At 51.4% G+C, this 26,789-nt stretch overlaps 1 protein-coding gene and 1 long non-coding RNA gene across 2 annotated transcripts; one reads left to right on the top strand and one right to left on the bottom strand.

Annotated features, from left to right (window-relative positions):
* Positions 1–8,402: 8,402 nt before the first annotated feature.
* On the top strand, positions 8,403–10,262 carry LOC132319737 (uncharacterized). Its single transcript, XR_009484539.1, has 2 exons — positions 8,403–8,608; positions 9,474–10,262. It is a non-coding gene; the product is annotated as an uncharacterized LOC132319737 (long non-coding RNA).
* Positions 10,263–13,915: 3,653 nt separating this feature from the next.
* PI16 (peptidase inhibitor 16) lies at positions 13,916–22,370 on the bottom strand. Its single transcript, XM_059831008.1, has 6 exons — positions 22,218–22,370; positions 19,471–19,689; positions 18,734–18,843; positions 17,842–17,930; positions 15,007–17,397; positions 13,916–14,625 (listed from the first exon to the last, which is right to left on the bottom strand). The coding sequence occupies exons 1-6, from the start codon at positions 22,368–22,370 to the stop codon at positions 14,483–14,485; spliced, it is 3,105 nt and encodes a 1,034-aa protein (XP_059686991.1). The 3' UTR covers positions 13,916–14,482.
* Positions 22,371–26,789: the final 4,419 nt, after the last annotated feature.

The following is a 26,789-nucleotide window of genomic DNA, read 5'->3' as shown; positions in this document are numbered from 1 at the left end:
GTATGGCTCCCCACCAAGCCCATATGAGAAGTTAGGACAGGCAGGCACTTGGTAGAGTTTGTTACAGGTGATGCTTCTTTTCAGGGACATTTTAATAAGACTAATCAATCACAGCAAATTACTAAGCAATACATTCATAATAATTTTCACCTGGAGATCTTAGGGTACTTTGCAGAAAGTTGGTCGAGGACCAGATGGTGAGGAATAGTGGTTATTAAAAAAATCTTAAGATTTTAGGTTTCTTCACAGGATAATTCAAGATGTTGGCAATATGTTTCTGCGCTGAATTACTCTGCAGAGAAATTGTCCTCCCCACTGACTAGATAAAGCTTAGCAGGTCCAGCCTCCAGTGCTTAAATTTATCCCTCGTGAATATGCCACAAAGTGCCTTGTCCAGTTAAAAACCTTCTTTATAGGATTTTCCTACAAGATCTGTAACAGCTTCAAAACTGTGCTGGGTTTTGGCATTTCCAGTTCCCTGCATCCTTAGGGGATAGGGAACTCTTACCCATCCTAAATCCTGGGAATAGTCCTGATTTTCACCGCTTGCCTTGCCTACAGAAGCAGGGGTGTTTGATTTGTGTGCTCCTAAGGGTCTTCCCGTACTTGGGTACTCTCACACAAGGTCGCGACATGCTTGCCCTGCTCTAAAAACCTCTTGTCTGGTTTTGGTCAGGACTTGAAGGGACTTCACCTCTGTGGTGGAGGGTGGGCTTCATCTCTGCAGCTTGTTGGCTTCTTCAGTAAGGCTGCTAACTGGGAGCTCAGCTCTGTGCTTTAGGGAGAAGAGGGTTGAGGAGGTTTCACCCCATGCTTCTCCAGTCCCTCAAGCCGGAGGCGTGCTGTCTGGATGGGCAGTTGCGGTGTTGGTCTGTGGAAGGGCAGAAAGACGGGTAAAAGTCATGGGGCTTGCAAGGCGCTTTGCAGGCGCGAGGCACTGCTGGAGAGAGCCAGCCGGTCGCTGGGCAGGCAGGGCTGCCTGCAAGCCCCACTGCCTGCAGCATGGCTCAGCCCCATCCTCCACGGCTCGCACAGCCTTTCGCTCCTCCCGGCGTGCTCGGAGGGACAGGGACAGACCTGCACCCCATGTCCTGGGCTGCCTGCGCTGTCCCCGGGTGTGCTTGAGAGCGGAGAGGTGTCGTTGCAGGCCAGCCCGGACCCTTCGCAGGCCTTGGCCTTGCGGCTCCGTTTCTAGGGCAGGCTCATCCAGACAGGAGCAAGCAAAGAAACCTCGGATCGTTCCTCCCCGGGCCTTCCTGCCGCAGGTGCCGTTACGATCTGGGTTGTAGAGGCTGCGCTGCCACCGAGCCACTGTCCCCAAGGCCTTCTGGCCTGCTCCGGGTTCCTCTCCCCCTCCCTGCGGGTGTTATTTACACCGTTTCCTGCCCAGGGAAGTTCAGGAGTTTGACGTTACCGGGTTGATTTCCGCTCTCCTGCCTGGCTCCCATCGGGAGCTCTTGCAGAGTTCGAGCCCTGTGGTGGCAGCGGCGGCCGGGCAGGAGCCTGCCTGTGCCAGCGGGCAGGATGGAGGTGCCAGCCGGGCCTGGGGAAGGAAGCGTAACCCCTTTCAGGCCGAACAACTCAAGCTCAACCGGCCTGGGAGGGCTGGAAAAGCCGACCCCATGTCTGTCCTTCCACATCGGTCCTGCTGCAGGGCTGGACGGGGCCGCTCAGCCCCGGCGGGAGGAAGGGAGGACGCGCCCGGGCATCGCTGCAGAGCTTTTGGGTTCCTGCCGAATCGACGCCCTCCCCTCTCCCTCCCTCTCCCCCCCCATCCTTCCCGCGTGCTCCCGCCTGGCCTGCGTCTCCCCTCCCTTCCCTTCTCCCTCCCATCCCGCAGCAAACAAAATGGCTGCTGCATGGCCATTTTGTTTTCCGTCTGGAAGGGGGAAGCCAGGACGCTGGGACTTGGCTCTTTTTTGGAGGCTGCAGCCATGTTCGAGCCCAACTCTCCCGTCTCTACGTGGCACCGGCTGTAGCGAGAGAGAGAGAGAAAAAAAAAAAAGAAAAAAAAAAAGGACCTTTTGGAACGAGACCAAAGTCAGAGGCAGAGAGTGGGTAGTTTTGGCGTATGTTGAGCACTGAAAATGCCTGGAATTGCCAAACTGAGCTTTTGTATTAGCAGCGTAAGGCTACTCGGTGCATGCAGAGTCGCGGGGCTGCACGGTATAGCCGGACGGAAAGGTTTGTTCGCTATATTCAATAAAACAGCCCTCCTTTCTTCTGTATTTATAAAGTACCAGAGAGCACTGTTGTCTAATTTGTTTTTTGGACGGGCGGATGGTTTTACACATCGGCTTGGTATGATCAGAGCCGGTCATTGCTGGACGGTAGCATTTTAACCTGTTGTGTGTCCTCTTGTTTTTGGTGAATATGAGATCTGACCTTTCCACTGATCTGGCAGTGCCTGGATTTAGCTGATGTGATCCGGAGGATTATTTTTTTAGGGATTTTTGTTTTGTTATTGCCTTCTTGCCTTGAAAGTTTTCATCTCGGGAATACAAAATCTTAATTTAAATATTAAAAGAAATAGCTGTTCCTGGCTTTTTAAGCCCTTGCTTTTCTTACGAGGATGGAGCTGTACTGTGATAACAAGCTGTTTACTGCACCAGCGTGTGTATCCTGCACACGTTAAGGTGTGATACACGACAAAGACGCCATCAACAGTAACATGCCTTGAAAGTTTAAGGGAACTTGGTGGCGTTACCATACAATTTTGCGCAGAAGCATGGCAAAAATACCAGAACATGCGCCAAATAAAAGTGATTTTTTTTTTTTTTTTTTTTTTTAAAGTGATTCTGCATTTCCTTCATTAGCCTGGATATCTTGGAGTTAGTAGTCACATCTCTTCGTTCACGGACGCTCGGAGGAACAGATCTCTGTCCAGTGGCATGGGGGGAATCGGGCTTTGATAAGGCATCGGTGTTGGGGTGATCGTCCTACCTTTCCTTGAGGGGCTGCCCGGACATCTGGAGAGACGCAGACACTTTCATAGAGGAGCTGGGAAGGAGAGCAGAAAGAGAGGAAATCGCTTTTCTTGCACAGAAAGGTATTTGCCTCCATATCTGCTTGGCTTGCTTACAAACGGACAATGTAGAGAACTGCACGGGCAACGGTGGTCCTGGAGCCGGGGCTGCATGTGTGGGCGCTGGACGGGTGGTTTGCATTGCAAATTAAATGTTTTGGTCCAAATCTACGTTAGGGGTGGACGTTACCTGCGCACCTTTCATGAGCAGCTTATGAACTGAACATCGAGAAGGAAAACAGTATTAATAGAAGAGTTTTATAGAGTATTACAGGAAAGGATCTTCTTTCCTTAGATTTTTGAGTTAACCTATAGAATTGAGTATGGAGCAGGTAAAAATAAACCAGAAAGATATTTTTTCTCTTATATCTCTTGGTTTTTAGTATTTTGGAGAAATTACTCTATGAAATATCAATAGCGCCTCTTTTACTTTTATGACAAAAATTCTGGGAATTTTTTTTCCTTCAGGAGAGTGTAAGTTATATGTTAATTTACAAGGAAAATACACGAACGTTTAGAAAAACCGTTACCTTTGTGGCCACCTTTAATAACGGATTTATGAAGAGTTAGTAAAAGATAAGTCATTTAACAACCAGGTTACAGATGCCTGTATTAGAGATAACAATACCAGATTCATTAATGATGATCCAGATGTTTATAAACATCTGATAGGACTCAAGACAACCCCTAACAGACGAGTAGCTATTTATTAAGATACCTGCTAATTGTTTAATAATAAATGCTACAGCAACGTTGATATGAAATACTACCTACGTCATTGAAAGAGCATGGAGGAAAAGCATTGCTGAGAGATGGGGGCTGTTGCAGGAATGAACTTTAAATATTTTTACTTCCATTTCTCTGTCCCTAGTTGCAGCACTTTTGATTAACTCTTTCAAAGCGTGATATTTTAATACCGACTCCAGGACTGGGTGTCTGGGAAGACGGTTGGCCTTGCTTTTCCGAGAGGCTTGCCTGGCCTGTGAGAAGTTAAAAGCAACTTGTCTTTGTGGCTAGTTTGGCAAATGTCATTTTTTTGCTTTCCAGTGGCACGGGATGCGTTCAAGATGTTTTTTTGGCCCGTCCGATGCTTTTTCTGTGAGTGGGTTCTGTGCTGCTGGCCGGTAGTCGCACGGCTCTGAACGGTGCTGTATGTGGCTGCACGCCACGGCAACATTGAGGAGCTATTGAAAACCTTCCCCACTTCTTTTTGTTTTCGCTTATTTTGGGTTTGGTTTTTCTTTTTTTTTTTTTTTTGGTCTGGTTGCTTTTTATTTTTCCGCTCCAGCAACGTGGCGAGGTGAAGACGTGAAGGCACTACTGGTTTCCCTACAGGCAACGTTAAGGAAACAAAATGGCCGACGGTCAGCCATTTTGTGCCAGCGCAGTCAGCAGGCTGCATGCAGGCTTGGTGTTGGTCGGGGCTGGTTTTGCCCCAGTCCAGCCCACGCTCGAGGAGGCTAAAAAGCCTCTCGGAGATGCAGGGCCCTGATTTTCCGCTGAGAAACCCTGCCTGTCCCCGGCACTTTTTGGCACCGACGCGCGGGACTGTGGCTATACAAAGGCTGAAAGCAGTGTCTGCTTTTAAAGGAGCGACTTTGTTGTTTTATGGTTTCCTCCTCCCTCCTCCCCCCTCCTCCATTTCATTCAGTGCTCCTTAATAAACCAGATCAGCTCCTCAAAGCTTCAGAGCCTTTCCAGCTACTCTCTGAAGCGGGCTCCGTGCCTCCCCGTTTTAAAGGCAGAGACTCGGCCGTGCTCGGGCATCTTCGGTCTGCAGACGCTTCTAAATTTGAGGGGGGTATCAGCTTGGGTTGTCTGCTGGGGGTCTGATCGGCTGGTCATCACGAGTGGCCCTGAGCCCCGCTAACTGGAGAACAGTTGTAGGTCACCTCTCCCTCCCAAAAATGAGTCTGAAAGCTGGACTGGAAATGCCATTTTTTTGCCAGCCTGGAGGATCTTGCTGTGAAGAAACATATTAATCCTTTACCTGCCAATTTCTCTCACCCCTCCAAGCACCTCTAGACAGCAGGACTGTGCCGTGGCACACGCTGAGCACGGGGACCTTCCTGCAGTCTCTCATAGAGACTGACCGAGCTTTTTCACAAAAATCAAATTTGGCTAGTTTTGAAGGACTCATATGAATCTGGAAAGGGAAAATTGCAGTGCCACTACCTTAAGGTCTGCACAGAAAATGGTGTTTTTCAAAGAGGTCTAGTTCTTAGCACTCAAGTATCCAAAAATCTTAAAAAAATGGGCTTAAATAACTTAGAAGGCAGTGAGAGGCTTTGGGGTATAAGCTCCTACAGACCCTGTTGGCTATTTTATCCAGAATTTTGCATAGCTACATCACATTAGGGCACTTGTAAATCTAATGCTTCATCAGTGATACGCTAGAAGGGAAGGCTTCGTGTCTGGAAAGCAGGGCAGAGCTGGAACGCAGCTCACTTTTGCGATTGCCGTGGGATTTTTACTGAGAATCTCAGTAGATACAGAGTTTGCACAAATCTTACGGCTGCATGGATATATGACTAATTCATAATGCCTCTTTGTGAAACCCCAGCGGGGTTTTACCATTGAGCTGTTATCCAGTATGTGTGTGATCTTCTCTCTCCCAGGATCTGTGATTCTCCTGTAGATATTAAAATGGAACATCACTTTTTCCCTCTCTGTTAAAGACAGTCAGGAGAGGTGGGTATCGACCTGTCCTAACCTGGTTAAGCTGGCATTGCCAACCATTGCCCTGGCAGTGCGACCAGAGACTGGAGCAGGGCTGGTTCCAGTGTCAGCTTTACCACGGACTTGCTCTGTTATCTTTGGCAAATTTGGTCACCTCTCCGCTTCTCCTTCTTTCCCCGTCTTTTGTCTCGATGGTTTAGACCACAAGCCATCCAGGAGAGGGGCTTGCTGTCGTTGCAATGTGTATAGCACCTAGCACAAACAAGTGTGATAGTGATACTAAGGGTAGGATGGTCATAGCGATCCTTACTGGGCATAGTATTTCTAAATCCTCCTGTTTGACTCCTTTCTTCAGTCATCCTGGCAAGATCAGGATTGTAGAGTCAGCAGCTGGGTATTCCCGAAACCTCTACTCATTAAGACAATTATTATAATTAAATCTCCTGTTTTCAGCATTACTTATAGAAGTCAGAAGGGATTTTTTTTTTCTCTCCATGTATAATTAGATCTATGTGAACTAGGAGCTATTTAATGTAATTTCCCACCCACAGTTTGAGATTGGCCCAAACGCCTATTCTCTGCAATGGTATCAAGAGTGACCTTTTAAATGCCTGGCCTATACATCTTGCTTATATGCTTAAAATAATATAACCCACCAGACTGCCAAGAGTCTCTTTGGAGAAGATGAGTGTCCTCTTTTATATGCATCACCTGATGCGATCATCTGAGCCACCCACCTCCCCAGTCCTCTACCACTGCAGCGACCGCTGGCTTTCTTGCCACCACGATCCCTTCTGGTTGATGCCCGTGGCACTAGCCTGATCTTTGGGAAGTTGAAACACTTTAGTCTAAACTCATACCTCTGTCCCTGAGGAGGCCGAGTGGCCTGTGACAGACTGGATGGACCTTTGAGCCTGACTGTAACCTTGGTGAAGCTCTGGGTGGTGTTGCATGTGCTAAGGAGGGATGTGCGACCTCTGTGCATCACTTTCTATGCCAATAAAAATGGGAAGAATAATACTTTCCATCAGAAGGCTGATTGGGATGCAAGATACTTGGCACTGTGGATGGGCTGGGTACTTAAATCAGTCCTGCAACATTGATTTTTTGACATTATTTATACCCTGTCACACTAGGAGAGGCCTGGGCCAGATGGCCTGGCACAGTAGGTCATCCCTTGTGAAGGCTGAGTTTGTCAAAGGAAATTAAAGGAACTACCTGGACTGTGTTGAATGCCAGTGAGAAGGACTTCTGGACAGCTCTCCAAAGGAACAGGGCCACTTTCCAAACCTTGCCCTTGTACCTCAGGGCATCCTAAACTCTCACCTCAAGGATCCCAGCTACAATAGTTCACCAAACCGTTGGGAATCTCACTTTTTTAGGCTGTTGCCTGTTAGCTGTGGAAGCACAAAGCATTAGGCAGCCTTTGTCCCTTTGGGGACTTCTGCCTTAGTCCCTGCCTCTCCCACCACAACAGTCAGCAGATGTTTGGGGTGGCTGGGGACATCTCCTGCCGAGCTCTCACGGGAAGTCCTCCTTTGGGTCTCTGCTGTGCTGCACATGCAGCCCACTTAATGTGCTACTGGTGGCTCCCTTTTCGTTACGGCTTTCTTTAATCTTCAAGGGGAATTGTTTCTCATCGCAAAAGAACCTCACACATTTCTTTTAAACTACCAGCTTAATACCTTGCATCTGTATTTGGGTGTACAGAGAATGAAAAAGTCTCAGAAGGTGAGCCAAGGGCTTGGGGGGAAGCCAGTCTGTCTCAGATCCATGCTAATATTGCCTGGCTGTGCTATAGCATTAAAGGGACACCAAGCCTGCATGTTGCACTCATTTGTTTAGGAAATTAGATCTGCCTTGATGTACTCGATACCATTACGTTTGCAGCCTAAAAGCTTCCTTGTACTCAGTTATTTCTAATCTGCTCAATTCCCTGGAGTGCATAGCAGCTAAATTGATGGATTCTCTTATCTGGTCTGGCAGGTTTGTTCTAGATATGCTGTGTGTTCAAGAGGTGAGGTCAGCCTGGCTGTACATTACTTGGCTTTACTGCAGTTTCAGAAGGGACATGCTATCTGCATGTGTGGCCCTGGGTTCAAGGGGGAGGGCTGCTGCTTCTGTAAGCCCTTGGGTGCATAAAGTTTGCAGCCAGTGTGATTGCCAAGGATTAAGTATAGTCCAAGTGGACTGAAGGAGCTTTAAAGAAGGAAAGGGAGCTCCAGGACAAGGCTGGGTATGAGACTCCTTTTCCCTAACATCATGAAATCTGATCAATTTTCATGCATTTCTCTTCACAGGAGCCGCAGAGCAGCCGATGCCCTGGATACGGATCATCTCATTGCCTTAGACTGCCATGGTCCCAAGCTGTCCTTGAGGCTGAGGTAGTAGATTGAATAGTTGTGGAGTCCTATCCTCCCTTTGAGCTAACTATACAATCTACTGTCTTTCCTAAGGAGACAGTCAGGTCTTCCGTTCTCGTCATCTATTTCTACTCCAAGCACGGACGCAGGTGGTGCAAGTAATGCAAAGCCAGTGATACAGCCGTGAATCAGGCGAGACCTCTGTACTGCTCTGTGGAGGTGAGGTAGTAGGTTGTATAGTTTGGTGGGAGGGATTTTATCCCATTTCAGGTGATAACTATACAGTCTATTGCCTTCCTTAAAGAGCAGCAAAACCACTGGAGGACTGGCTCAGCCACAGAGCTCCTGAGGCATCACTTCTTTCTGTTGAGGATCCCAAAACACAGCATGGTGTTGTTGAACAACTCAGTGGGTCTCCTCTTCCAGCATCCAGGATTGCATTCTTCCAGGGACTGCTCCATGCCTCAGTCGTTTGAGCATGGAGCCACCTACTTACAGAAAATCTATCTCTCTGTTTAATGGGTGCAAGAGAAACAATGAAGTGAGTTGGTGTATCAGCTCCTGCTGTTCAGTTCTGTTCTTTTTTTTTTTTCAGGAGATGGGCTCAAGTTGTAAAGGCTTGAAGTGTGCGGTTCTTTTCTGGTCTGTCCTTGAGTCTGGAGGGGAGTGGATACTTTGGTACAAAGAGGATAGATCTGAGCTTGCGATTTAAGTTTGTTGCACCCAGTTCTGAAGTTTGGGTTAAGAATTAGATCCAAGAGCAAGCTTAGCCTGTGGACTCAACCTGGGAGCTATCAGATCTGGCTGGTTGGCCGCTGCTCAGGAAATGCATTCTGTTTTGACCAAGTTCCCAGCTCTCCCATGGTATAGAGTTAGAGGGTGGTTCTTTCTGGATATTAGGAAAAATTTCTTTACCGAGAGTGGTGACACACTGGAATAAACTGCCCAGGGAAGTGGTGGAGTCACCCTCCCTGGAGGTGTTCAAGGAACGTGTGGACACGGCACTGTGGGACATGGCTTAATGGGCATGGTGGTGGGGTTTTTTTTTTTAGTTGATGGTTGGACTTGATGATCTTACAGATCTTTTCCAACCTTAGTGATTCTGTGATTCTGATTTGATAATCCATATCAACCTAACTCACTTATATACAAACCCTGGCGAGGAGATTAGGGATCTTGTTTATTTACATAGAATAAGCCAACAATTCAGACTAACACCCTGTCCTAGAGGGGAGACAGGTAAGGAAGAGATGTGAGCCAAAGGGAGCGAGTCCTAATCCTTCTGGGTTCTTCCAGGCAGAAGGTCTTCTGTTGTCATCTGACAACAGACGCATGAGAAAACAGCATTCTTCAGAGCTCAGGCACTTGCCGAGGGACAGGGAATCGTTATTTCTTCTCTTTCTTAGGAGCAGGTGGGACTATCCCTTTGCCATATTCCAGAGTAAGTAGGATCAAGACCGTGAGTGGAGCTGTAACACGACCAGGGCTGCATCAGTTCTTCAAGACCTGAAGGACATCTCAGGCCATTATCACTGCCATCTCACTGTCAGGGAAACGCGTGAGATATGAGACATTGGGGAGTGAGGGCAAGCAGAGGACACCTTCTCAGATGAAATGGGAGGGAGAGCGCTACAAAAAGAAATTGGAGCCCTCAAATTTCACTCCAAGCAAACACACAGGGAGACCCAGACTTGCCTGCTTGGGCCATGGGACTCTCCATAATGAAGCAGCCTGTTTAAGGCTCCTCTGCTTCTTGGGATGGGGCGTAGCTGCAGCGAGGCTGGGATGTGATTTCCTCAGGCTGGGCAAAGGCTGGTGGGTGGGGATGCCGCAGTGTCTAGCAGTGAAGGAATGCAGTCCTCTCCCCATAAATCTGGCTCTTCAGCAGTCCTGGCAACTTGCTGTGCAAAACTACAGCTTGGTCCTCGTAGATGCACTATTATCCTCTAGCTGCTTGCTGAGGGGCAGGGCTCCTACCCGCAAATTGCTTGGAAGGTACCAAAATAGCACCACAAGCATGGGAACAGAGTGGCATATCCTCTTCGTATTTAAGAGATAACCCCTAGAAAAGAACTAATCCTGTATGTCCCAAATGAATTCGGTTCAATCCCCCTCCATTGCACTGTTAATGCAGAGAATCTCAAGCAGTGAAACTGTGTGAGCTGGAAGCCATGAATAAAATATTACTGGAAATATTCTCTTGTGAAAACAAGCTTGTTCTGACTTTTTTAAAACAGTGTCTTTTTACTGCCTTGAAGCGAGCTTGGCTGGTGAGTTGGGACCTCCAGAGGGGTGGCTAGCGTTCCTGCGCGTCACTGACCAAATTCTCTGTTTGACCAAAATCCTGAGCATAAAAGGAAAGCCACAGCCAGGACGCAATGAGGATGTGGGGCAGATTGGGTTGGCCGAGCAGCCGAGACCCTCCATTTTGACTGTCATTAGGTGCTTTCCTGGGCCAACCTGAATCCTATCACGAAGCCCTAACCTGCTTCCTCACCCTCAGTCAGTTCAAGAGCTGCAGGTTGGGCTTCTTTCTGCCTTGGATAGTCCTCGCTATAACCGTGTTTATAACTCTGATACCAGCAACAGGAGAGCACAGGGACTTCCAGGCTCCACTAACCCATCATCGTGTCTCTGATAAATCACAACTAGGGCTCAGAAACCTGCCAAGGCACTATTTACTTTCTCTAATATATGGGAAAGGGCAGCCTCTACCCAGGAGGGTTAGCAGGCTGCCCAAGCTTATAGCTTCGGATATTTGGGACACCCAGGTAACTCGCTGCCCAGGATGCCCATGCACATCTCAGCAGGGCAGCTGTGCTGGGGCAGCAATGCCATCACTGGCTGCAATGGCAAGGAGGGGCAGGCGCCTTCTTTTAGCAAAAAGCAGCCGGGAAACAAGAGGGAGAAAGGTGGGTCCCCACCGGCACCCCCAGGGACACTGGGGGACAAGAATGCTTTCAGCCCAAATACTCAGAGGGAATATTGGGCAGCTGGCCAGGCCTACCAGCATCAGGGCCCCAGATGCAAATCCCCCAGGATGGTGTATTCGCTTGCCCCAGCCCTTCCGACTCACCACGTTCAGGAGAGCTTCAGGAGCACGAAGCAAAGTGACCTCTCACTCAACCTGCAGTGGGCACAGCCCTCTCCCTGCTGGGACCCAGGGTTGGTGCGGGGGGAACCAAGCAGGTGGGATTAACGCAGCAGCCAAGCCTTATAAACACCACAAATCCCATGATTTTAACCCAACTGACCACAGCTGATGGTTAAATACCTCCTCCTCCTCCTCCCACCACACATGGCTATGGGGCTGTCAGGACCCAGAAGCATCTTTTCTGGGGTCTTGGCTCCGTTCTCCCCAAGCAGCTGCCTGCTGTGTCACCCTGACACCAGAATATCCTCATGCCAACCCCAGAAATGGAGTGGAAATGCTGCAAAAGTCTCCCCTGAATGTTTTGTGTCCTCCCCTGCGCACCACACCATACCCTGCCCTTGCCATGCGGTCGCCTTCTCTCCTTCCCTAAACGTCCCTAATTTAGGATTAGACCAAACCACCCTGTGCTGACAGGGCTCAGCCCCGCTGTCCTGGGGTGTAGGGGGAAGAGGAAAGGGGATTTGCCTTCTGGTTTTGAGTTTTCTGTTACAAGGAACTCTATAAATAGGTCCTTGCACAACTGCATGACTCCAGAAGTCAAAACCTTAAGGAAAACAAAACTCAACAGTTTTTACAAGACTCACTAGCCCCAAAAACGTGATAAACTATTTAAACCCTAGAATTATTTTGATGGGCTTCTGCTAACGCTGTTAACCAGCAGCACTGTTGCTCCCAGCTCCGTGATGGCTCTCAGCAGGGTGGGGGATCCAGCATGGCAAAAAATCAGGTGTTGACCAAACACCCTGATTTTACTGGGAGGAGAAATGCTTTTCTGCTCTTTTTACTGTTTATAGAGAATTAATGCTACAGTCTCCTTCACCCAGATGCAAAACCAGTCACGGTCCTGAAATGCTCTCCCAGCTCCATCCCTGCCTGAACCCTCGCCCCTTACAACAGGCAAACAGCAGCCACGCCGGCTGTATTTCTATCATCTGTCCTTAACCCAAGGCTGGATTTTTTTTCCCCGAAAGCAGCTCCGCAGCAGGAGCTCAGCCTGCAAGGAGAGCGTGCAGCAGCCGCGGCACCTGGGCAGGAGGTTATTTTTAATCTGATTCTTAACTACATCTGATGCTTGTGATTAAATAAAGCACTAAATTCTCTGTAGGGTTCTGCGTAACGAGTTCGGAGCTGCCCAGTTCTCTGCGGTGTCTCTCCCACTGCCATCTGCCGGTCACCGTTCAGCAGGGCTAGCGGTGACCGTGACCTAAAAAAACCCCACAGGCAGCTGGTTTCCTGTAAGAGAGCTGGTGCTTCTGGGCTCCCGCAGCAGGATTTCAGGCAGAAGGGAAACGCGGAGCCGCAGGGCAGCCTCGCCGGGCAAAGCAGGGGCAGAAGGATGGGGAAAAGCAAAAAGCAAAGGTCTGACCCCAGCATTGCTCCCGCGCTGCGAGTTTACGCCTTGCAAGGCCCTTTCCCCGCGTGCTGCTCGCAGCTGGGTGATGTTCTGCAGCGAAAATGCTGCAGAAACACGGGATCTGGGGACACGCACTTGCATTTAATTTCTTTCTTGGCTGCAAAGATGAAAAAGTGGGTGTTTGGGGGCAGGAAGGGGCTGGCTGCTGGGCCTCTCAAAACAGGGAACCAGAAGCGCTCCAGCCCCAGTTTTGATCTCGTTTTTTGCTCTGAGCTCTCTTCCTCTTGCTTTCCTTGCCCAAAAATTACTGGTGGGGACACATCTTTGCTTTGCACTCAGCTGGGCGCTCGGGGAATATTCCCTACGTCATCCTCAATCTCCTCCTTTTGCTGCTTTTACACAAGCTTAAAAACATTAAGTTGCAACCTTGCAGAAATCGGCACCCGGATGCTTTTGGAAAGCAAAAAAACCCTTCAGCACCCCCAGAAGCCATGCTGACTTTTAGCAATTCTACCTAAGCACACAATCAAGAGCATTTTACAGACATAATAAGCAGGACCTCAGTCTCCAGATCCCCCAGCGAGACACTGCATGCCCCACAACAGACTTTCACAACAGGCTTTATTCAGTGCATGCTCTGGGGATGCACAGGACACAGCATCATGGGGGAGGACACGAATATTGGCCTTCAGGTCGTTCTTCACCTCATCTGTTTAAGAACCCAAAGGATGCAACTACCAGAGAAGGGACTGTATCTCCCAGTCCCTTCCACCGGTCTGCAAAGCTTGTCACATATTTAACACACTTACTGGGAATCCTCAGGTGAAGGGAGCAGAGACGTGGAGGAATAAAACACACAGTGTCCCAGACAATGAGAGTGGTCCTGCAACAAGTCCTGGAATGACCGGTAACCTCTAACATCATTCACTTGGCTCTCTTGAGCTCAAATTGTACCAGCGCACGTGATGACTTGTTTCTCCTGGACCAGGTTTCACCACACACAAACTATATGTCAACCGGGATCTGTATCTAAACTCAAATACACTTAAGTTATGCAAAGGAGGAAGCCATGCAGAAGAAAGCTGTATGAAGGAGTCGGTAACTCCTCTTCAGCGCCGAAGGTTTTTCTTCTGTGCATGCACACAGGTGCAGGCACACGCGTAAATTAAAGACACAAGCAATGGACTAATTGTGGAATGGGTACATGGGGCAGAGAGCAGAAGAGAGGAAGGAGGCAAGGGTTGCGGAGGTGTGAGGAGGGGAAAGAAGTACATCTGGGTAGTACTGGCCGTAGCTGTACCAGAACTGGGAAGGAAATAGAAATCCTCTCCTGTGGAAAAAAAAAAAAAGCCACTCTTTTTGGACAAGGAGGGAAGAGATGAAACTTCTCCAAAATTGAGACAAACAGACACATCAGGAGGAAAAAGAGCATTTTTGTTGGAAACTCATCCTGACAAACACCAAACCCAACCACCATGTCTCATCTACAGACAAACACCAAAAGCAATGACCATGTCTCATCGCCACTCAGGGTCATTCTGCCTTCCCTGGGGACATGGTGCAGTGGGGCCTGCCAGCCACACCAGCGGGTGGGATAGCTCATCACTTCCAGTTTGGAAATGGACCAGAAGCCCAGGCTGGCTGGGAAGAAAGGAGAAGCGTCCAAGGTCACCAGCATTACGGCAGACACCCTCCTGCCCTTGGGTCTCCTCAGGAAGGGGACCAAGTTCCCATGGGACTGCCAGCTGCCCTTGGCTCATCGGGGCTGGAGCAGGTTAAGGCAGCGTAAGAAGAGAGCGTGTCAACCTGAAGTGTCCGAGGTGTCTCCCGAGCCTACCAGGGTTGTGGAACAACCAATGCTGAAAAAAGCCTTGGTGACTGGTGCAGGGACAGCTGAGAAAGACCATTCAAAGCAGAAGGCCCACCAGGATGACACTGGGTAGGAGGAAGAGTGAAAGCCCCAAGCAGGTACTGGGTGCTCCAGCCGTGGGCTGGTCCATGCTTGTCTGGTCTGAGTTTGTCTCCAGTTCTTCAGTGTCCAGGGCATCTGCTGGTAGAAGAGAAGAAAATGTGGAGTTAGAGGGGAAGATCTGGACCAAAGAGAAACTCCCGCTCATGCAGGTCCATCAGTGACGTGCACCAAGACACTGTGAGGTGCGAGGCAGCAGTGCACCGATCCAGTGAAGGCATGACGCAGCTGGTGGGTTAGTGGGGAGCAGGCTGTAAACAAAACCATGCGTCACAAACGAGACATCCAACCAGCCCCTTTCAGTGTTAGAGGAAAGAGTGAGGAAAAGGGTTGGTGCCACATACAAGAGGAGGATCCAGAGGACCAGTCTGATACTGGTTCCTCCCAAGCGCTCTCCATGCTGCTTGGGGATCGCTGCATGTCTGAGTGTCCATGCCAGGACAGACTCCACAATTACCTTACCTGAGAGGGAGGTCTGGAAAGCAGGGCTCTGCCCTTTTTGTTCTTTGGAAGATGATGTTAAGCGCAAGAAGGTGGGCTCTTCAGGGCTGAAGACCACTGACTTTGAGGGAGTTATGAGCTCCACTTTATTGAAACCTAACTTGATCTCTGGAACAATTTGGCTGAGGGATGGAGGTGGGCTGGAAAAGGCTGATTTCCCTTTCCTGTCCTCTTTGACACCTTTATTTGTTTCTGGGACTGATTTGGGGCTGAAGGTTGTGCCCATGCTTTCTAATAAGGCCGGATCCTCTGTAGTTAAGGGGCTAACAGACTCTCCGGTGTCTACCTCTACTTCTGGAGATACTTTATAATCCAGGTCTAATGTGGGCTCAAAGGAACGAGTTAGCCCAGTTGCCTCAGTAGGATTGGGTCTTTCTGTTTCAGTGGGTTCTGGCTTTGTGGTTGTGACAGTTTTCGGTTGCGTTTTTGCTGTTGGGGTAGGTGCTGGTGTTGTAGTGGTGAGTTTTGGCTTTGCTGATGTTGTAGCAGCAGGTGTTGGCTTGGCGGTAGTGGTGGTAGATATTGGTGTGGTAGGTGTTGGCTTGGCTGTAGCTGTGGCAGGTTTTGGCTTAGCCACGGCTGTGGTGGGTTTTGGTGTGGTGGGTGCTGGCTTGGCTGTAGTGGTGGTTGTGATGGGTTTTGGCTTGGCCATAGTTGTGGTAGGTTTTGGTGTGGTGGGTGTTGGCTTGGCCATAGTTGTGTGTTGTGGTGTGGTGGGTGCTGGCTTGGCTGTAATTGTGGTGGCTGTTGGCTTGGCACTAGTTGTGGCGGGTTTTGGTGTGGTGGGTGTTGGCTTGGCTGTAGTAGTGGTTGTGGTGGGTTTTGGTGTGGTGGGTGTTGGCTTGGCTGTAGTAGTGGTTGTGGTGGGTTTTGGTGTGGTGGGCGTCGACTTGGCCGTTGTGGTGGTTGTGGTGGGTGTTGGTTTGGCGGTAGTGGTAGTTGTGGGTTTTGGTGTGGTGGGTGTTGGCTTGGCAGTAGTGGTGGTTGTTGTGGTTGTTGGTGTGGTGGGTGTCGGTTTGGCTGTTGTGGTTGTGGTGAGTTTTGGTGTGGTGGATGTTGGCTTAGTGGTAGCAGTTGTGGTGGGTTTTTGCGTGGTGGTTATTAGCATGGTGGGCTTTGGCTTGGCCATGGCTGTGGTAGCTGCTGGTGTTGTGGGTTTTGGCTTGGCTGCGGCTGTTGTTGGGAGTGTGGTGGCAGGTTTTGGCTTGGCTGTGGTTGTGATGGGTGCTAGTGTTGCGGGTTTTGGCTGTGGTGGTGGCTTGGGTGTGGTGGTTGGGAGAATGGTTGTGGGTGGTTTGGCTGTGGTTGACAGTGTGGCTGTGGATGGTGGCTTGGCTGTGGTTGTGGTTGGGAGCATGGTTGCTGGTGGTGGCTTGGCTGTGGTTGTGGTTGGGAGCGTGGTTGTGGGTGGTGGCTTGGCTGTGGTTGTGGTTGGGAGCATGGTTGCAGGTGGTGGCTTGGCTGTGGTTGTGGTTGGGAGCATGGTTGTGGATGGTGGCTTGGCTGTGGTTGTGGTTGGGAGCGTGGTTGTGGGTGGTGGCTTGGCTGTGGTTGTGGTTGGGAGCGTGGTTGTGGGTGGTGGCTTGGCTGTGGTTGTGGTTGGGAGCATGGTTGTGGGTGGTGGCTTGGCTGTGGTTGTGGTTGGGAGCGTGGTTGTGGATGGTGGCTTGGCTGTGGTTGTGGTTGGGAGCGTGGTTGTGGGTGGTGGCTTGGCTGTGGTTGTGGTTGGTAGCGTGGTTGTGGGTGGTGGCTTGGCTGTGGTTGTGGTTGGGAGCATGGTTGCGGGTGGTGGCTTGGCTGTGGTTGTGGTTGGGAGCGTGGTTGTGGGTGGTGGCTTGGCTGTGGTTGTGGTTGGGAGCGTGGTTGTGGGTGGTGGCTTGGCTGTGGTTGTGGTTGGGAGCGTGGTTGTGGGTGGTGGCTTGGCTGTGGGTGGGAGCATGGTTGTGGGTGGGAGTGTGGTTGTGGTTGGGAGCGTAGTTGTGGGTGGTGGCTTGGCCGTGGTTGTGGTTGGGAGCGTGGTTGTGGGTGGTGGCTTGGCTGTGGTTGTGGTTGGGAGCGTGGTTGTGGGTGGTGGCTTGGCTGTGGGTGGGAGCATGGTTGTGGGTGGGAGTGTGGTTGTGGTTGGGAGCGTGGTTGTGGGTGGTGGCTTGGCTGTGGTTGGGATCACGGTTGTGAGTGGTGGCTTGGCTGTGGTTGGAAGTGTGGTTGTGGGTCTTGGCATGGCTGTGGTGGGCACTGGTGTTGCGGGTTCTGGTTTGGCTGTGGTGGTGGGTTTTGGCATGGCTGTGGTTGGGGTGGATGGGCTTGCCTTTGTTGTCACAGGGGCTGGAGTGGTCTCTTCTACAGTGGGTTCTGGTAAGAGACGAAAAATGCCATTGATTAGGGCTGGGGTCGGCTGACCTCAGCAGATCCCCTGCACTGAGCAGGGCCAGCAGAAGTCAGCCGGGGGGTGAAGCAGCAGCCGACCCCTCTCCGGTCACTCTGGGCCATGCCCCACTCTGGGGTTCCCAATCTCATCTCCCTCACGCAACCTCCTACCCCTGGGGATCAGGGCATCCTCACGGGGCAACGATTGCTGGCTAAGGGGGTATGAGGTCCTTGCCGGATCCTCCTCATCTTGAGGCAGCTGACCTGTCTTAGGGGCTGCCATCGCACCTGATGTCTCGTGATCCAGCCCTGGAACTGCTGGGCCAGGGCTTCCTGACAGCTCCAGGAGGGTTCAGAGCTTGGACCCCAACCCAGGGGTCTGACTCCCAATAGCCTGTCAAGGGACATGTGCCACTTTCCTTCACTTACCACACAAGGAGTTGACACAGACTCTGTCCTCGGGACATTGTGAGCATGAGGGTCCTTCCTTGTACGGCTTTCGGCCTTTCATATTACCCCTGGAAGAAAAAGACGCCAAGAAAAAGGCGGCATGAGGAGAGGGGGAAACACCCATCCCAAAGAGGGGGTCTGATGCAACTGGAATATCCCAGCCAAGGCAAAACTCAGGATTAATGTAGAAAACAGGTCTTGGTCTCCTGCCACAGACCATCAGTGCCGTTTACTCAACAGCCTGACCCCAAGGCTCCTAAAACCAGGGGAGACAGCTCCATGGACCAGACCCTTCACCACCCCTTAGAACAGAGCAGTCAATGGGCATTTGGACGGGTGATTTTGTCCCCCCTCTGCTCAAGACCCCTGAGAAGGTCTGCAGTGACCAACCACTCTTGTTGGTCTCACCAGCTCCAAGCAAGTGGTCCACAGGGCTAGTCCCAGGGCTTCGCATGCGGCCACCCACCTCTCCTCCCACGTCCAGCCCTTCCTGCTGGTGCAAACCTGCTTCTCCACCCCAGCCGACCGCTGCGCCGGTGGGGAAGAACAAAGCGCAGAGCAGGGAGCTGCCGGTTGTACCCTCAGCTACTGCGGCATCAGCCTTGGGCAGGTCTCTGCGGGGAGCTCCCTCCCCAGGTCTGTGCCAGGAGCTGACCCAGACCTCAGCGGTCACAATCACAGGCAAGGATCACCAGACAACCCTTCCTTCCTTTGTGACCAACCCAAGATAACAAAAGCCTTTCTTGGAATCGCTTTGCTTTTATTTCTGAACAAGGCCAAATCCTGCCCTGCTATAGGGACTGAAGGAAGGACATTTCCAGCACAGAAACCCTGTCAAGATGCACCCAGCCACGTGAGGCATGGGACTTACGGGGGATAATAGTTGCAAACAAGCAGGTACATGTCCTCTGTTTCGATTCCTTCGATCTTCTCACAAAATTTTGCCCCGCAGCCAATCTGATGCGTGCTTGCCCAGACCACCTAAGGCAAAGACCAGGGATGAAGGTGAGGTGACTGGGGGAAGGTGGACACCCCACTGGCAACCTGTCCCCTGGCCTTGAAGGCTGCTCTGTCACCACACCAACGTCCCTCTCATCTCAGCGTGCGCCCCAGATCCCACATCCCCACGTTACTTTAGCATTCAGGGTCCTGCCCCTTGCCCCTGTCTGGCCCACCTTCCCAGCCTAGGGCTGCAGTCCACATATCCAAGTGCCACAGCTTTCCTCCCGTATGGTCTACCCAGGTAGAGCATCACCATCTCTGCTTTGGTCCTGGAACCCTCCATACCTCCGTTCTCATATTTACCACCACCATCTCTGCTCCTCCTTGCTCCCACCCAAGCTGTGAAGAAACACCCAGACCTCATATCTCTGCCTAAGACAAGCTGGCACCCAGCTCTGCTGAGCAGCCAAAAAGGGCTGCGGATCTTGCTTAAAAGAGGTCTTCTCCAGAAAGACTGGTCACGGCTGGCACCATGCCCAGGTCCCCTCATATCATTGGGATTCCTGCCTGGTTCCTCACCCCTTTGCAAAGACTCTGGGAGGAGCTGGGGCTGTGGTACAGCTCCTTTCCCAACAACCCCATCCTTCCACCCCAGCAGCCTGGTACCTGGGTGTAGTGGCCACACATCTGCCCGGGGACACACGTAGAAGTCGTCAGGTTGTAGTATTTCTCCTCCCCGTTCCAGTCTTCCACGGCAAATTCCAGGTCTAGGGTTGGGGCCATAGCAAAGAGGTTTTCCCCCCGTCGGCCCCTCTCCTTGTTGTGGTCCCAGATGCACTTCTCTGCGTAGGCTTGAGCAAAGGCCTCCAGCTCCGTGTCCCAGCTCTGGAAGGAGCTGGGCGTCAGCATACAGAGAGGGCCACTGGGCTCTCCGACATGCACAAGGACCCCTGGGCTTTCTGGCCACGATTTCCCCATTCATGAGTAAAATTCAAATCCCTACCTAACATAGTCCTCAGGAGAGGGGAGCTCCACAGTCAGTCCCAGCACAAACTAAACCTCAGCTTATAGGTCAAACAGGGGAAGGTCAGTGCATCAGCACGACTCTCACAACCTGTCCCGGAGCATCTCTAACATCGTCACGGAGCAGCCTCAACCCAGCGTGGAGAAAGCGTGAAGTTAGATGGAGGAGACTCACCCTGGGTCACGCAGGAGGGGGCCTGGGGCCATCCCTCTTTGACCAGGGTGGGGATGGGAGGAGAGCAGGACACATCTCCCCTCGCAGCTGCAGAGAGCCTGGGAGCACACGCTCCTGGGAAACATCATCTGTTTGCCTGGATCCGAGATGTGGCCGGCCGGCTGCCTGCCAAGAGTCCCCTCAGGAGCAGCAGCGGCCCCTCTGCCAGCTGAGCCCACCAGCCTGCGGTCCCCCGCCGGCCGTGTTGATATGCAGGAGGAGGAGGAGGAGGAAGAAGAGAGGTTTTCTTGCAGGGAGGCATACGGGGAACCCTACGCCGCAGCTGTTTGGACTGTCCCTGTGCCATTTGATGGAGACAGCAGCGTTGCTTCTGCAGCGGTCTGGAAGGCAGCCCAGCAACCGGCGGGTCCTAAGGGGGGACATTCCCAGACGGAGCCAGGGCTGGATCCAAAGGGGGGCAGAACATGGCCCCGATGTGGGGCACATCACCATCGGGGTGTTGAGGGGATGTGGATGGGCCCCTGAGCAGCAGCGCTAAGGACCAGAGGGGAAAGAAACACGAAAATATCTGGATGGGGGCACAGAGCGTTGGTCGACCTCCCACCGTGGCCCCAAGCCAGGCTGAGAGCGATGGCTGGAAACCCAGTTTGGGGTGGAAAACCAGTTTGGGGAGCGCAGACCCCTCTCCCTCTGGCACAGAGCTGGGCTCCATAAACAGGGACTCGCACCTGCGGAATTTGCCTCATTAAAAAAGAAAAGCGGCTTTAGGCAATGTATCCCCCCCATTGCCTATTTCCACAGCAACCAGATCCGTGTCCCAAACAGAAGTGCGGGGTGACCTCAGCCGGGCACGGTGCCACGGCAGCAGGTGAACTCGGAGGCGAAGACAGGCCAAGCAAACGTCCCAGGAGGGAGACGAGGACGGTACTCTCATGGAAAACCTCTATCAAGAAATTGTCAGGGCTGCTGTAAGCTGAACAGTTGTTGTTCTTAAAAAAAAAAAAAGCCTTTGGCTCTGGACTGCGAGCGGGTCCTGTATGTTTAAGCAGAAGCAAAGCCACACTGCGGAGGGGAGCATCTCAAAGCACGCAATCCGCAATCAAAGCTTCAACCGGGAGCAGCAGTCACCGGTTCAGAATTGCTGCTGGCTTAAGGACCTTGAGAGATTGTTTCCCTCAGACTTTCTCTAAGACTTTGGCTCCAAAGCCCTTATTCTCCAAGTTTTCTGTGCCTTGCTTTGGTGGGTGTCCATGGGATCATGGTGCTCGGGGTTCTGCCTCTGCCTCCTTTGAGTCTGAAGTCACTAGTCAAACCTCCTATGCCTGAATATAGCTTTTTCCTTCATTTGCTGGGTAAGCTCCCATTTACCAGCCCACAAAGGTTTAATTTGGCCTGGGCAACTTTTGGGCCAGGCAGAGAGGTCTCCTCCAAGCACACTGTGACCGAAAGAGCAAAGCCCTCCACCTATCCATGATAAACAGCCGTCCTCCTCCTCCTCCACACGTGTTGCAAACAGTGAGAAAAATCACGTGTGGTGCAAGATAAAACACGATAGCCAAATTTTAATCAAATCAAGGGTCTGAATAAAACAAAAAGCAGCACCAGCTCAAGAGCTTGTTTTTGTTCCCGCTGCAGCTAAAAGTGATGGTGGACACCTGACTCAGTTTCCCCAAGCAAAATGGGAGATCCCTCCCCTCCAAGACAGCCATGCACAAGTCATAGTGGGGATTAGAAGAGTGATGGAAAGCCCAAACAACTGAATGACCTGGGGGTCATGTTTGAAGTTGATGTTCCCTCCTATAGATAAAAGCCCATTCACCTGCAAAGGCAAATAAAATGCACCAGGCGATGCCCCACACAGCAGGATCCTCCCCCAGCCCAGGGCACCTGCTCATGGCAAAGCCTCGCCTGCCTTTCCTGCCCATCACAGGGGCACACAGGTGAGCGAGAGCTGCATCGCTCGCACACGGAGCATCAGGGGACTCGGATCACACTTAGGAACTTCCACAATCAATCAAAGACAACGCTATAGGTGAAAGGAAACTCATCTCTTTGGAGGCAATTTAGGGAACCCCTCCACTGATACCTAGTTGTAGCCCTACAGAAGAATTGCTCTGCCTCCCCTAAAGAAAACCCCGGTCCCTCCTAGCATTACGGTCGAGGCTTGCACTAGGCAAACACGCTCTGACATTCCACTGCAGTAAAAGCCACTTACCATCTTCAGCATATCCATAGCAGGAGGAGAGACCTGGGAGCGGTATTTATTATGCCCATCCAATATTATCTTCTTTTCTTCATCGCTCAGGGACCAGCTCAGCTCCAGCGCTGTGAGCAACAGGAAAACAGGAGGAAGACCTGAGCTCAGCATCGTGCAGCCAGCTTCTGCTCTTAGCAGCCCACGGCTCTGGCAGTCAGATTTAAAGCACCTCCCAAAAGCAAGGAACACCCAACAGCTTGAAATGGGGAGGAAATTTATGTCTTTATTAGAGCGTTTTCGAAGCCACACGGTACACACCCATCTCACATATCGGCCTTGATGGAGAAGCAGCAGTACGGCTGGTGCCAACGAGAGTGCAGGGTCCACTCCCCGAGAGAGACCCTCTGCCTGAATTGTAACCCCTGGATTGGCATTTTTCATCCAAGCCTCTGCTGCTCCAAACCTCAGACATCCCCTTAGCCCTCGGTTACGGGTCCTCTCTTCCAGCTCCTGTCCCTTTTCTCCTGAACTATAATAATAATCCCCAAGCAACCAGCAAAGCCCTGTTTTACACACGGGTCCTCCCATGTCCCTGGAACGCAGCTGCGTCTAGAAATGAAGGCAACAAGATGCAACTGCTGAGAATGGTTTGCAGTGTAGTAACTCCCCAGCTGGGAGTCTGAGCCCACCTTGTCCAGCCCCGTGTCTGCGCACCGGCCGTGTTGGGGGGACGGCCCCCCCGGTGCTCCCCCAGCCTGCCGGGAAGGTGGGGGTAAGCAGGGGGTTAATGCTCCTTCCCTGTGCCATCAGGAGAAGGGTGAGCAGGAGAGGAAGAACAGGATATAGAGCTGAAATTGCCCCAAAAAAGGGGAGTTGAGTCTACAGCCGCCTTCAGGGCTGGCTGGAATAACCAGCCATCAGCTCTGCAGGGACAAGCTGTGCTCCCTCCCCAGGCAGAGACTTGGAGGGCTCAACATCAGGTGTCCCGAATCACCCCGCCATGGAGACTGGCTGGCAGAGACCCTCCAGCCAGCCTGCAGCCTCTTCCTCCCCATCTGCGATTGTGCAACCGCCCCGGCTCTGCTCCAGGAGCTGCCTTTGGGGATCGCAGGCTATTAGAAAGGATCAGCGGGTGGGCAGCTCTGGCTAGCAGAGCCAAGTTAATCACACGCTGTCGGCTCTGCCTCCCCCTCTCCCCTCCCGGCTCCCCAGGCAATGCTTTGCCATTTTTGCTTTGGACCGCGCTGATCACCTCTCTTGCCACAATAGCTCTCCTACTGCCCCCCAAATCTCTTACCTCTGCATAGCACCTTCTCCTTCATTAGGTCCAGGGTCTACCATACTCTCAATAGTCCAACAATTTCTGCAAGCAGGGCCTGAGGCTAAAATCTCAACAGGCTGTCTTCAACTCATCTGGTCAAACCAGAGGTTCCCATTTATTGCTAAGGCAAACTGCAGGGTCAAGGCCAACCTCTCTCCATCACAAGACACCTCAAAAGTTCTGCACCTCCGGAGACCTGGAGAAACAACTAGAAAGGATCAACACTGGCTCCAACTCCTGTCGGCCAGCTTGCCGTGGCCTGGCTTACGAGAAACAAGGCAGTGCTGAGAAGACCCAAACGCATATACTGGTCTCTGCAAACGTGATGCGGAGATGAAGGGGCAAGCTCCACGTAGCTCCTGGCACTACAGCGTCTGCAGGAGATAGCGCAGCAACAAGGATTAAGGAAAACAGGACCCACAGTGTTTGTGGGGAAGAGAAAACAGCCCTGGAGGAGTCACAACCAGGGCATGTGGCTCATGGGGAAACGTGAGTAACAGCCAATGCATTCGGCAAGGTCAGGCGCGGCTGCTGGCAAAGGGGGTGCAGGGCCATTTCTCAACTCCCCAACCTGCCCCGACGACTTTTTCTGGAGCCAATGTCTGAAGCATCGAGATGAACAGCGCAAGGTCCAAGCCCCACCCTGGGTGTCCAGCCGGCATTAGGTAAGCGCATGAGGAATGCGGCTTTCCTTCTGCTCACTCAAGGAGCAGCCTGCCCACCGCACCCCGGGAAGCCAGCAGCCTCAGCACAGAGACAGGAGCCGCACACGGATACCTGATGGAGCCTGCGGGGTCTGGCTCAAGGCTGGTGGGCTCCAGAAAGGCACAACTCCGCACTGCAGAAGCAACAAAGCTTGGTTTTCTACTGACTCATGTCTTGAGGGGCTTCAGCGTGGCTTCTCAGGTGTCTAACAAGGCTAACACATCATCGCGGTAGTAGTGGGATCGTTCTCTCCTCTACTTGCCTGTTTTTTACGAACTCTGGAGGAGCTTATCTACTTCTACCCCTCAAAGTTCGGCTGAAATAAGCTGAATTGGGAAGGAAGGACAGAGATTGTTATGGGGAAGAAAGGAGGGACAGGCAGAGCTCTTGCATCAACTTTGTTTAGGGAACCAGGCTAAAACTGACAAAACATTTTCCAAAGTGTTTCTTTTGACATTTTCCAAACAAAAGTGTTCTGCCTTTTCCCTTAAAATGACATCTCCAGTTAGAAAAAGTGCCCTAAAAAGGGTTAAATAACCCCTCAGTGGCTGACATGTAACACTAAAAGAAAATAAATCAGGAAAGGGGAAAAGGTGCATTAACACTTGTATTTAATTGCAAAAAGTAAAAACTTTTTTTTATTCTTCTTACATACAAATTTCATTTATTTACACACTTTACAGGCTTTTTCCAAGTATTTACAAAGTTTGCAATATATTAAATTATGACCATCCATAAAATTCTGCATTAAGTGCATATTTACATTCTTTTTTTTATCCACCACTGAATTTATAGTGTTCAGCATTGAAACAGTCTTTATGCATATATAGCTTTACTTCCCAGCACCCCTGAGCCTTTATAACATGCCTCCTCTTCCCTGTAGACAAAGAGATAATGCTGAAAATAAATCACCTGTCATTTGTTTGAATCTCCAAAGCAAAGGGGAAGTCCAGCATCTCCCTTGTTTAACTCAGCAGGGCAGTAAATCTATCCCTTACAAGAAGGAGTTTCCTGAAGAGGAGAATATATAGTTCTACATATAAAATCTACAAAGAGGAGAAAGTTTGGTCTGCAGGAAGCAAAAGCTCTTTGTGCACCCACCGCAAGGCCCACTGAAAGAGCCTCACCCCAGAAAGCCTTTGGTTCTCTTGGGGGCCACAAGGCTAAACGTGGACCACTGAGTCTGGGACTGGGTGGATCTGCCAGCTTCGCTCCCCGGAGCAGCGTTCCCGATGTGAACGTGGGGGTTTAAAGGCAGGAGGATCACCTTTCTGAGATGCTGGAGTTTGTAGAGCTCGTGTCTCTAGTAACAAGATGCTCTCCCGCTCCCCACCTCCTCTCGCTCGGGGTGTTCTCACGCCGCGCGCGGGACTTGCTGCGGAAGGGCGTGCAAGGCTTGCTGCTACAAAGCCGGGGAGACCAGCCACCAGAGAAGGGAGGTGCTTTGATCCAGCCCAGTAAAACCAGCTTCTCTGCCAGACCATTACAGCAAGAGGACTAGCGGGAGAAGCTAAAGGCCCAAGACTCCCAGGAAATCCGACCCTAGAAAGCTCTCCAGGGTGTTGCAAAGGGAGTTTGAGGCTGGGATCTGCAGAGCTGCCTCAGGGGAATTTGTGTGTGCAATGGGGAGGGGGGGGAAAAAAAAAAGAAAGAAAAAAAAAAAGAGAATCAATAGAAACTGGCAGCTTGGCTCCCATAGGGGATGCTGATTTCCTGGTACTGAAGTAAATAATAATACTCCTTTCTCCTCCTTTCAGTTACCCTGAGTTCAGGACTGACTGAGAGCAACGGTCAATGACCCCTGCTTTTGGAAAGCAGCTTTAAACCACAATTCTCCTGCCCAGCTGACGGGTGACCGCCCGTCTTTCTAGCCTGATGAGTAGAGAGATGACCCCTCTGCATCTCTGCCCACTGGGCTCTCGGGTAGTACCGATTTCTGCACCTCGCTAGTGTGATTTCAGAGCAGCTTTGCAGCCGCTGGGATGTCAGGTGAGCAGGAGCCCATCTCCCAGCTCACAGGCAAAGAGCTCTGAAGCACACAAGTAAATTCTAAAAAAAAAAAAAAAACAAAACCAACCCCAAACAACAAGGGACGCATGCATTGACCGGGCACCCCTCTGAGCTGGCCAGGGTGGGGAGCGGGGGATTGTCCAAACCAGCACATAGGCTTGGATACGCACAAGTGCCAAAGTGAAGCTAGAGGCGAGGGACACCACGATGGGACACAAACCCTCTGCGACTCATCAGATCATGTCTGTCGCCACGATGCCTCAACAGCTGAGGAAATAGCCACATTCCCCCCACATTCCCCCCAATTTGGCCTCAGCACATCACCAGGAGCCGCCAGGCTCTCTAGGGAAGTCACAGCTTCCCACAGCCTTTGCAAAGACTCTGTGAAGCTGGAGCCCTGGATGAAGACAACGACCAGGGCTCACTCGCAGCCATTTGGCCAGGGTGTCAACACCTCCTTTTGGCCACCCTCGTTTTGCTACTTCGGCCTCACCTCTGAATTTTCCATCTCGGCTCCTCGCCCTCGTTGCGATGCGGAAGGCGTTAGCACTGCT

Source organism: Gavia stellata, chromosome 30 (genome assembly GCF_030936135.1).
Source record: "Gavia stellata isolate bGavSte3 chromosome 30, bGavSte3.hap2, whole genome shotgun sequence".
Taxonomy (NCBI): domain Eukaryota; kingdom Metazoa; phylum Chordata; class Aves; order Gaviiformes; family Gaviidae; genus Gavia; species Gavia stellata.
The sequence above is the reverse complement of the archived record's forward strand: the minus strand, read 5'-3'. Positions and strand labels throughout refer to the sequence as shown.

Excerpts from the sequence above, each read along its gene's own strand:
- PI16 (XM_059831008.1), bottom strand. The coding sequence starts at position 22,370 with ATGCTGAGCTCAGGTCTTCCTCCTGTTTTCCTGTTGCTCACAGCGCTG. Across the intron at positions 19,690-22,217 it reads CTATGGATATGCTGAAGATG|AGCTGGGACACGGAGCTGGA; the intron begins GTAAGTGGCTTT and ends AGCTCCTTCCAG. Across the intron at positions 18,844-19,470 it reads TGTGTGGCCACTACACCCAG|GTGGTCTGGGCAAGCACGCA; the intron begins GTACCAGGCTGC and ends TCTTTGCCTTAG.